Source organism: Pyxicephalus adspersus, chromosome 1 (genome assembly GCF_032062135.1).
Source record: "Pyxicephalus adspersus chromosome 1, UCB_Pads_2.0, whole genome shotgun sequence".
NCBI lineage: Eukaryota > Metazoa > Chordata > Amphibia > Anura > Pyxicephalidae > Pyxicephalus > Pyxicephalus adspersus.
In genome coordinates, this window is record NC_092858.1 from 169,337,461 (window position 1) to 169,349,594 (window position 12,134).

Consider the following 12,134-nt stretch of genomic DNA (forward strand, 5'->3'; position numbering starts at 1 on the left):
CTCACAGAAATGAATGAGAGCATTTCAATGATAAAGTGGTAGCAGATTTAACAGGTGCTTACCAGACAGGAAGGTTTTAGACAAATTGGCCAATATGAGGTGGGGGCCCAAAATGCAAAGCACTTAAGCTCCCTGCTCTCCGTCTTTTTGTTAATTTGCACCCTGCAGTAAGTTGGGGGTGAATTTAGGGAACTTGCATTTTATGAAACCCCCCTTTGGTTACTGTATACAGTAAGACCTGATGCAAGACTTGATTTTGTTTTCACATTCATTTATTAATTTCCTCATTCATCATGCTTAATGGCACACTGCATTTCTTCCAAAGAACAACCCAGCAGTCCTGTAGAATTCTATGGGCATTCACTGGGATGACAGAGGTCATGATGAATGTGCCCACCAAGGAGAGGTGTAGGGGGCATTTTTGGAAGAAGGATTGTGTAGCTCCAAGAATGGTGGACGGAGGTAAGTGTTGCATATGGCAGGCTGCACTCACCAGGGTGCAGGGATGTCTTAAATCTTGCTGAAATAGAATGCCTGAGAAGACTGCTTCCTCACTGGCGCCAAGTGTAGGCCCTGGGGGCATGTTTACCCACTTCAAGCTCCACACCAAGGGGCCGCACAGTCATGGGATCCAGTTTTTTCATAGTTTTGAGCCAGTATGTGTTCAAATGATTCAAATCATTTCATGACTTGGGTGTGGTGGAGAGGCATTCATCTATCCACATACTGGTGCCAAAAAAGTTTGACAACTAAGAAAAAGTGAGTGACTTCATATATAGAACACATATTACCTTCTATTGGGGCAGGTTCGAAACACCAGATAACCCCGGGAATGCTGGAGTCAAAGCAGCAACCTTTGGCTTGGCAGAGGACTGGGGAAATAGCTGGATAGCCGCAGTTAATTCGAGCTTTTGGTAAGACGGAGCATTGAGAGGAAGCTATGAGAGAGACACAAAGAACAAAGTTATCCAGCTAAGAAAGAGATGAGGCAATTTCAAAGGATTTGGAAAGACAAAAAAATCTATTAATATAAATGTTCTAATAATGTAATGTATCTATTACTAATATGTATGCATCTATTAATGCATTGAAAGTGTGTATAGTTTGTAACTATGCACTGCCTGGCAAAAAAAGTCACGCACTCTTTCATTGAGTCACCTTTACATTTCATTACAGCACACATTCACGGTTTTATCATTTCGACATGTATTTCCATCATGAGTTCAGCATTCAGCTCAGGCCCCTGCGTAAAATCTTCTCCAGCACATCCCAAAGATTCTTTATGGGGTTCAGGTCTGGTCTCATGTCCCTTCTCCTCCATTGATGGAGAAACCTGGTCAGTTAGCTGGCCCACTTTTTGTTGAACCTAGATACGGACAACCGAAGCACCCCCAGCTCTGAACCCACCTTTATTCCAATAAAGTTCAGTTTTTAATATTTTTCAGATTTATTCTATCTCAATGCTCCCAATCTCCTTCACCCTTTATCAGCCACATCCTGCCGAGCTCCTCATTGACTGGCTTCCTGACAATGGAGGACGTTAGCTGGACAATGGCCCTGATTTATTAAAGCTCCCCAAGGCTGGAGAGGATTCGCTTTCATCAGTGAAGCTGGGTGATCAAGCAAACCTGGAATGGATTTCTTCAAAGTCATTGCTATTTACTAGCTAATGGTTTGAGTCCTGGACCAGATCCATTCCAATTGACCAGGTCACCCAGCTTTACTGATGAAAGTGTATCATCTTCAGCTTTAATAAATCAGGCCCAATGCGTGACAGTATGGCAACTTGTGGTGTCTACCAGGGGGCATGTGACTGGATGACAACACAGGAGAATAAATTCAAGACTGCTGTCACCCGATAAAAGGAAGTAGTTAAAAAAGGATCTTCATGGCTGAATCACCAGGGTTGTTCTCATTAATAAAAGGGATTGACAACTTTGAGGATATGTTAATGATTGAGTTTATTGATTTATTTAGGCTGTTTTGAAGAAACTCTACAGACTCCTTAGGACATCAGGTTAAATCTACTCATAAAGTGGCTACATGTATGTGAGCTGGCTAGACATTAGCTCCTGGCATGAGCTTTATGCTGGGCACCAAACCTACAAATGAGACCATTTATTGCCATGTGAGTGTAAACACAAATACTAAAATCTTATTTGAGCTTTAACATTTCCTGTTATAAAGTGATTATGCTTTGTGCCCATCTTTCAATTTCTGTCCTACATTGTAACCTAATGGAAACTACAAGCAGCTGGGCCATTGCAAATAACTCAGACTTGATCCACTGTGGTTACCATTAGACAACCGGCTCTACCCCTCCCAAAAATTCCATGCTCTCCTCACTGTAATACAAGTATATAATAAACAGAAAAGGAGAGATATGTTCCTTAGATTGAAACAACTCAGAAAGCAAGGAGTTGTGTGGCATTAAAATCTCATATATTTATTTATTAACATTCTTTAAACAGCAATTACAAAGCCTAAGGCAAAGTTGGAACCATAATCGAGCAAAAGACAACTTGATGAGCCAGACATCATACAATTGGGGCCAGGTTGTTTATTCACAAAGGCAGATCCAGCTTTGCACCATTAAGGGGACATGGCATATAAAGTAAATAAATGCATTCAGGAAGTCAGATATCCAAAGTTGAGAGGTAAAGTATGTCTTCCCTTCAACAAGCCAAGAGAGAGTTAATCTTCATGTCAGTCCCTATAATCAAGACTTCTGCTTGATTATGGTTTCAACTTTGCCTAAGACTTTGTAATTGCTGTTTCATTTTCATATGTTCCCTGAAGAAGCAGATCTTCCGTGAAACGCGTCAGAATTTTTCCAAATATCATTGAAATTTTAATCCTTGAGATATTTTTTATTGTCATCATTTTTTTTTTTGTTTTGCTGTTGTCATACTTCAGTACTTTTAAAAAATTTTATTAAAGAATGGTAATATTAAAAAAATATATGAGACTGTAATGACACACACTTCCTTGCTTTCTGAGTAGTTCTAATCTAAGGAACATATCTCTCCTTTTCTGTTTATTATGTGTTGAATCCTAAGAGGTGGCAATTTAAACCCTTTGAATACATTAGGTGGGAAACATGTAAGCCTCTTTGTCTCTTTTTTTCTTTTAAAAAATATAACGGAATACAAGGATACCAAAAAAAGCAAAAATGAGGTTGCAGGGGTTCAGCAGCACCACACTATCCTATACCTATCATTAATTTAGGGTTTACGTATATTTTATTAAATGGACTGTCCAAACCACTCAGAACCCATACCTATTATATACCTGGAAATCTCCTAGTCTGAAGATTCTGGGACTTGTAGTTTTAAATTTAAATCTATAGAGCATTGCAAGTGGTGTACTTACTCTGGGCTGAGCAGGTGATCCCCAACAGCAGCACCACAGCCAAGATCCAGTAGATTCTACGATCCATTCTGATGCTTTCCAATTGGCCTGGATGAAGAGTTCCAAACATCAGCACAGGGCTCGGTTTCCCCTGGGGGTTATTTTATATCCTCGGGTCTGTTTGCTGAATTTTTCCGATAAGGTTTGCTCAGGGTGAGGCCTCTGGCTGTCCACACCCCACTCGATCCATTAAAATATGACCTCTAAAGGGTGACACCGGCAGACAGTGAAAGAAGGTGATAGTTTATTTTTGAATCATTGAGTGTAAATGAATCAGTGAATAATTATCACAGCTTTTACAGAAAGGAAAAAGATTTGTTAAATCGTTCAAAAAGAATTTTTCACGGTGACATTTGTAAAGAGTCAGTCCACAGAAAATGGATATTTCAATGGTTTGTAAATGCTGGAGGGTTCCGAGTTCTGCACTTCAGAGGGTTTCCGGATTTTTTTAAATATTTTTTTATATTAGAAGATGCTGGGAAATGCACAGGTGGAGTGGACGGGAACCCCAAAAATCTCCGTTAGGCAGGAACAGAAGGAACTTGCAGATTTGTCTATCTGAGCATCCAGAACATACAGCCATGTAAAAAAGAATGTACACCCCATGGAAATTGTTGATCAATCAAAGATTTTTATTTAAACATTACCCACAGATAACAGTGATATATATTTGAATTAAACAACAAAAAAAGTGTCTTTTTAATTATTTATTTAGCAATAATATCAATAGGTGTAATGAAGTAGAACTGAAAAAGTAAGTACACCCCTGGCCCCATAAGCTGGTTGCCCCCTTTAGCAGAATTTGCTTCCTAAAGGCATTTACACAATTTGCCACCAGTGTCAATATCAATTCAGCAAAAATTTTGGAAAATCCTTTGACTGGGGCAGTACGTAACCCTCCATTTCTTTTTTTGAGACATTTCTTGATGGATCTCCCAGCATACAATGGATTACTAATGTGCCAAAACAATAATCCCAAGTCAAATTTACCAGGACCTCACATTGCTACCAAACACTTTCATATGATGTAGAATTTATATTTGGCTTGATGATTAAAAGCTGCCCAGAGTCAACAAAGTAATCCCAAACTATACCACTCCCATCACCATGCTTCACATTTGGTATAAGGTTCATCCCCCGAAATGTTGTCTTTGGTTTTTGGTATACATGACAGGTCTATATTTGATGCCTCAGTCCACAATACATTGATCCAAAAGGTATATGGTCTAAAAAGTATATGTCACAGATCCCCACAGGACCAAGAGATTTGCACCTGTGTCTGTACTATCCACTCCATATTCCTCTGCAGCCAGCAGCACCAGCACTGTTCATAAGTAATAAGTAAAGTGCCAAGACCACCTAAGCTGCCTCTGCTCCAGCACTCCCTCTGGTGCTGGGTTCCCTTACCTGGGTCATGTGATTCCCATCTGTCTCATGACCTCCCCTATAAAAGAAAGTGACTGGCCACAAGAAGTTGTCTGAACAAGGAGTTCCCTTAGGCTCTGTTCCCAGGTTTCAGCTCCTCCTGTCTGCATCTCCAGTTACTGATTCTCCTGTGTACTGACTCTGGCTTTGACCCTTGACCACTCCTGTTTGCCATCTGCCCTGACCTCTGGCTTATTTGACCACGCTTCTGTCCCACATTCCGGCACCTCGTCTGATTCCTATATGTCAGCAGTCACCTGGCATTGCATGCACGGGGGGGCGCAACCAAACAACTGCCTGCAGTGTAACATCCTCACCTCTAGAGGCTCTGGTGAAAACCGGGCAGCTGCTTTCCGAGGGTCTTCATGCACTGCCACAGACTTTGTACTGGTCTCATTTCAGGAACTGACGTACAGGTTGGGAAAAGCTTAAGCTGAGCTTGATACAATTTGCATATAACTTCATCCACCTATATACTTATACTTACTGAGCGTTTTAGGGTATACTCCCCACTAAAAGTGTCCCCTGCTTTTTTATGATGTAATTATTTGCCCAATTGGATTTACAATTTATTTTTTAAAGCGACTTATTGGGGAAAGGGGAAATTATTGCAAGTATTAACAATGGGTACCTTAGAGGTGCACTGGCCTCTAAACCCATACTATCATAGCGATGTCTTGGGCCATTCTGGGCAAAGAACAGACACTTCTGGTATTTTTGGGGCTTGTTGTTCCAAGTCCATGTTTTCTTAACCATCTTTTTGATGGGTGACAGTTGTGCCATAGTGTGTCCACCCTATCCTACCCATTGCATTTTATTATTGCAACTTACCAATAGTACAATGTAATGAGTAGGAAAGCGTGGGCAAGCTGTGACACAACACACTAGATGTCGGAGATGTGCTTGGACCAAGATCCAGCTATGATGTGAGGGTGTAAACCTTCCCTATTCTTTAAAATAATTTTTGGCTGTCTATTTTAATTCATTGTTTTTGGTCATTTATGATTTTTGAATGTTTATCTTTTTATTTACTGACTCATCTCTGTTTTGCTGTTGTGGTCCTATAGGTCTTATGGTTTGCACTAATAAACACCCCATTTGTTCCCAAAAAGTTCAACAAACAAGGTTCCTCAATGGAGATCAGTGGGAGGAAGAACCTCCATTATACCTGTAGCTAATGGTAATGATACCCCTCACATTGGTGAACCATGGTTAAAGAGCCTCATAGCAATGATGTTCAGGTGGTCATTGGTAAAAAATCCCGCTTACACTGATGATTAGTAGGACGAATACGCTTTATATTGGCCTTCAGTAGGAGAAATATTGGTAATCAGTGGTTGAGGAGCCACACTGCAGTGATGTGAAGTGGGGGGTAGAATTCTATTACAATTGGTGGTCATTGGGAAAAATACCCCTTACACTGATAATTAGTAGGAAGAACACCCCATATATTGCTGCTCAGTGGAACAAATATTGGGGGTCAGTGGTGAAAGGACCCCTGGTAATAATGGTCATTGGGACCAAGAATTACATTTCACTTGGTGATCAGTGGGAAAATATTCTTGCAATGATGTCAGTGGTAATAGGGGCCAGTGTCATTTGAGTAGTGGCAGTAACCTTATAAAGGAAAGCCCCAACTCATCTGAACAATTATGAACGATGACTTCTAGTACCTTATGCCTCTACAGTGTGCTCTCATCTACAAACAAAGGCTTATACACCTTTCACTGGCTTGTGGGTTCTGTTTGAACTTGAGACTCACAGTCAGTTGGCCCACCCCTGAGGTTCCCCAAACATTTAAATGTTCTGCAATCAAGGAAAAGACACATCTACTATTCTACATTGCAGCTTTATTACATTAAATATGTGCCTGGCTGTAAAACATTTATAAAGAGGAAAATTCTTAAACAGGAGTAATTAATCTGATCAGAAAGTGTTGTCAATTGTTGTGTTGTAGAACACAAATTAGGTATGACAATTGCTGGTTCTTGTATCTTTCCACTGGCAGAGACCGGTTCCTTTGTTCAGTTCTGTTTAAAAGAGACATTCTGCAAAGAAAGAGAACAAAACTAATTAGACAAATGTTCAGATCTAGAAAAGTGGAGAAGACTCATATGACTCAACCTAAAACTCAGATCAATACCCAAAAATGTAGGTACGCAATAATGCAAAAGGAAAGCCAGTCAATCAGGGAACCCAAGGATGAAGTATTAATCTAGCCGAATGACTACATTTGGTTACATTGACTTGATATACGTTGTATCATAATATTGACCAATGGAAACCCGTAGGGTAGTTGAACTATTTACAATTATCCAATGGGCTTTTTTGGAAAAATATAAAAAATAAAAATATATGATATGATTCAAATGCCAACTCTTGTAGCATTTAGAGTGTTTAAAGGTGCAATTACTTTTTTAATCGTTGAGATGAAATTGGGTCAGCTTTTTTTAACCTATGAATGTATAGAACAGTGGTATGGTCCAGGGGTGTAAAGGATTCCCATATCATATGACCGCCATAAACCACCAACCTTATAAACAACCATGGCATAGGATTATATGGCTGTTATTAAAGGGTGTGTTCAGGTCCAGCAAGCCAAACAGTGATATCAGAAGTCGGCCCCATCCCATACCCAACATCTACACCTCCCAAACAAAAGAGACCTTAAAGCTACAGCTCGGTCACAATTGATATCTAAGTAGTATGACAAACGTAGATGTAGGGTGGCCTTTAAATTGCAATCTTGGCTCACTCCTATTAGCCTATGCCTGTCTTCGTCTCTGCACCTTAATTTTTTCCAAAACCCACCACCCATACAGTCTTTCTCTTACCATCATTTGGCTTGGCATAGTAGCACCAGATGGCATTTGGATCGGAGTTATCGAAGCAGCATCCTTTGTTGAAGCAGTCGGTAGCAGAGATGCCAGGTTCACCACAGTTTACTCTTGCAACAGGTTGAACACTGCATTGTTGCTGAGCTAGGATGAAGAATAAAAAAATTGTGTTAGTGCTAATCATTTTCTACCGATAGCCAAATTTTAAATCTTCCTAAATAAATATATATATATATATATATATGTATATTTACATTACATTGTATATTCCCTTTAAGTCCTTTAAGTCTGCAGACTTTTTTTTTTCATTCACAGATATATAACTTTTCAGACATTTGTTTAACAATAGTAATAAACACCATTTACATTCACAATGTAACAGTGTCTTACAAAAAAGAGTTTGCTCCTAGGAACATTATTAATCCAATTGGTTCCTAAATACAGTTTAACAATTTAATTAAACAAAGTGAAATTATGAATTCATTAAACCTCTCCGAGCAGTGGCTGGACAAGTGTTTATTTTTCTAAGCATGCTGAGTTAATTCCTGCGTTCTGGGAGTTTAAATATAGGCTAAGTAAACAGTTATGGCAATTTCAGCTGGTTGACTAATGACGTATCCCAATGTTATGGCCATGCTGAAGGCAGAGATAATATTTCATGCCAGTGGATGGGCTGTATTTTGCTGTAGGGGAAAAGAAACTGTTCAGTAGCAGTGAAATTTTGTGACTTTATGATGCTTCTTCAATATATTTTATATTCAAAACATTGTATACATATTGAATGGCAGGTAGTACTGGAAGGTCTTTGTAACTGGGGCCTTTTCAGTCCATGTGCCTGGTATGGGGTCTGGGGTTTGTAAACGGTTTGTAAAAAAATATATATATAATTATTGTTCCCATTCAATTTGAAACTCCAAATGAGCAAGGAAGACTTTTTGTGCATCTACCCCCCTATCCAAGCCAATGTGGTTCTAGCTAGAATGAGCAGCCTTAACACAGAAGATAGACCTGGATCACCCAGGTTCCCCCATGATAGTCTATTTTCCCCAGTCTCTGAGAGCTTTGCTAAATCAGGCTCATTATCTTGTATATTTTTTTTTTTTTTACTATGGTCAGGAATAAATAAACACATAAACAATTGTTTTTTTTAACAATCCCATACATGGCATATTAGGTAGATTAATCATTCTGTAGGACTTTACATGGATAACAACAACCATACTGCCCACTGTGCCACCATGCCTTGTCTGGACACCTATGAGGGGAAAAACAATATTTTTTCCAGCTGATCATTTCTGAATGGTTGTCTGCTCAAGTTAAAGGACAAAAGGAAGCTGGCCACATGAAATGGTAATAATGCTAATTACATGACATTGGAACTTTACGTCATTCACACAAGAATAATAGCCAGTTAGGAAAGTTAGAATTTATAATCCTTAGGTTTCTTTTGGGTCATTGATGTTCCGGTCTTAAATGAAAAGGATCACCATAACAGCAGAAAAACTAGCATGTTAAAATGTAAAAGCCAGGAAAGACAACCACCATCAGATCACCCACTTTAGGTAAATGTCTATATATTAACATGTCTACATACAAATCAATCACTTGCAATTGTTTAAACTTATTCGATGTACCATCCACTTGTTTGGTTATCAATCTATATGGGGATCTATTTCCTTTTTATATCTAATAATAAGTAAGAAAAGTGTCTTTTAGTGATTGATCAAATGTTTATTCTAACACAAAAAGTAGTTTTGATTTCAATACAACAGTTAAGCCAAAAAACAATAAAGTTGAAAAAATTGCCCAGATATTAAAAAAATGACTGATAGAAATACTATTACTTGATCAATTTGATATATTGTCCAAGTAATCAAAAATAGTGTATGGCTAGCATAATTCTGCATTAGTGGGAGCTCTAAAATTATGAGTTTCTTTTCACCTTCTGTCCTAATGGTTACCTAGACAGAGATCAGTACCAGGAAGAAATAAACTTGCCTCTTTCTAGAGATTTACTGACCCCCAAGGACTGGATTTGGACAGCCCTGGTAGAAAAACTTACTTAGTGCAGCCTGTCCATTTGCAGAGCTGAAGCAGCTGACAACGAGGGCGATGGCCAACAAGCAGAACATACGGGAATCCATGGCTGGTCTCTTGGCTTGGTCTTCTGTGGAAGGATACAGATAGATGTAGAATGTCTTGCCCTCCCTGGGGGTTATTTTATATTCCCAATGAGCACTTTTATCTTCTATCAGATAAATATTGAGGAAGGCGAGTCCCCTCCAGCACAATGCATTTCACTTGTTGGTCTTTGCTTTGGCATGACCCGATGGCGATAGCTCCGGTGAGTCATGCTGTCGCAGTTGGGTGCTCGCCTATCTCAGTGAAAAGCTGCCAAATGTAACATTCACTTGGGTGGGAATTATGTACAATTTGGATGGCATTGAGAAGTTATGAAATACAGATTAAGAGTATTAACATGTTAAGAGTATCTAAACCTCAAAATAAAAAATTATATATTGCAGTTTACCAGTCTTTGGATGTGGTGGGACTATGGAAGAGGTTAATTTTTCATTTTTTCCTTTATTGTCAACTAGTAATCCTCCTTGTAATGCACTTCCTGTCCAAAGGTGACAACCCTTCTCAATGTACTGTATCAATGGAGAAACATCCTAGGTCAGAACTGGATGCCCATAACTGGATTTCCATAACAAGAGAAGGAGTTCTGTAGTTCCCAGAGGCAACTCAGGCACAGCTGATATCATTGTCTGAAATGCCAGTGCAGCTTTGTTACCTCGACATTAGGAAGTTAAAAAAAATTCATTGGATTTCTGTTTTGTTTTGTTTTTTTTGCACTTATTAAACATGTATACCCAACAGCTTTCGAATATATAGTTACCAGACCAAAGGGGAGAAAATGTTCACTGTTAGAGTTAACAGACTTTAAAGCCTAACACCAGTTATCCCATTTTATGGTTGGTTTTGGATAGAGTGGGGGAATTGCAAATTCCGTAAGACCTTCTTTGGGTAGATTTCCCCTCACTTCCTTTCATTTGTGACACAAAGGGAAGAGAGGGCATTTTCACTAACACAGCACGAACAGTTAAAAAAAAAAACAACAGAAGTTTTAACTTTACCTTACTTTATCAAAAATAGGCCGTGGGGTTATTAGAGATTCCACCATGTGGATGTGTCATTGCCACTCAAGACATTCACCCAATGGGCTTTGAAGAACATTAGAGGGAGTTGGTGTCTTCCAATAAAGCTGGCTTTCCCCAACTTGTATGGAGGTAACTTTATAACCAGTAGCTTGGTCAATGCAGGACTGACTAGTAAAATATGAGGAATAAGGATAAGGAGGAGGAAGAAGAAGACTCTAGGAGAGAAGTGGTGGATGTTGCCACACAGATTCTTTATCCTTTCCAATATTCTTCTTATCACTCTCTCCTGGTTCTTATGCCTTGAACAATATCACCATTGTTGTATGACTGTGGCCTAGAGTATGCTAAAAATTGCCACCGAGTATTGATAGTATATGTGCTGTTTTCCAGACACCAGCACCACTGGATCTAGACCCAATATGTCAGCAGTCACAGAGAAAACCTGGAGAACTTTATTAGCGACCACGGGTGTGTATCTAGATACAACTGTTGTGGATTTACTATTTTTAATCCAATCTGTCTCCATAAGCTCCAAGGTCTGTCCCTATGGCCAAATGGCACCTTGGCAAGCCCTTTCTGACCCATTTTATTTTTGTTCAACTTTTATCAGAATTACCCGATAATATTCTGAGGCTCTTAAGTGCTATTTTTGAGTTGGCTAATTCTGGATAAAATTACTATTGTTTGGAATCTTGACCTCTTGTAAAATATTTTCCTTACAATAAAACAATTCATTTTAAAAAATTGGGCATCTTTTCAAATGTTTTGCTAGACTCGTAGAAATACAAAACCAAAAATGTCATCAGTAAAGAGAACACCGTATCCTAGATATGTTATAGTGTTTATAAAAATAAAACTGTTTTTTGGTTTGGACAGAGCAGGGCTTGATTAGGTCTTCTATCAGATTGAATTGCTTTGTCATGAATTGGAACCACCCCTGTAGGTTGTAATGCTACTTAGGACATCTCCAACGCTGCCTCCCAAAGGAAATGAATGAAGATGGCAGCAAGAAGTTCAGTGCCACCACTGTCAAATGTTCAGATCGGGCAGCCAAGTGACTGGCAAGGTGCCAGGTGCTGGAACCACTGTTCCCTTTTTTCAAATAAATGTACCAGAGATGGCTTTCACTCTGTGTTAGATTAAGATGTGATAGTGTACATTTTCAATAAAATATATTAATCTATGCTGGGCCACCAAAGGAATTGCAACAAATCATTAATGATAAAGACCTGTCACAAACCCAGGTTCTTCAAACTGAATACATGGTCTCAAATTTTTAAGAGGAGTTTGACTAAGGCAG

At 39.1% G+C, this 12,134-nt stretch overlaps 1 protein-coding gene across 1 annotated transcript; it reads right to left on the reverse strand.

Moving 5' to 3' along the window:
* Positions 1-6,666: 6,666 nt before the first annotated feature.
* LOC140321597 (putative gastrointestinal growth factor xP1) lies at positions 6,667-9,874 on the reverse strand. Its single transcript, XM_072398331.1, has 3 exons — positions 9,736-9,874; positions 7,671-7,817; positions 6,667-6,884 (listed from the first exon to the last, which is right to left on the reverse strand). The coding sequence occupies exons 1-3, from the start codon at positions 9,815-9,817 to the stop codon at positions 6,871-6,873; spliced, it is 243 nt and encodes an 80-aa protein (XP_072254432.1). The 5' UTR covers positions 9,818-9,874; the 3' UTR covers positions 6,667-6,870.
* Between the last annotated feature and the right edge of the window lie 2,260 nt (positions 9,875-12,134).

Excerpts from the sequence above, each read along its gene's own strand:
- LOC140321597 (XM_072398331.1), bottom strand. The coding sequence starts at position 9,817 with ATGGATTCCCGTATGTTCTGCTTGTTGGCCATCGCCCTCGTTGTCAGC. Across the intron at positions 7,818-9,735 it reads AAATGGACAGGCTGCACTAA|CTCAGCAACAATGCAGTGTT; the intron begins GTAAGTTTTTCT and ends TCTTCATCCTAG.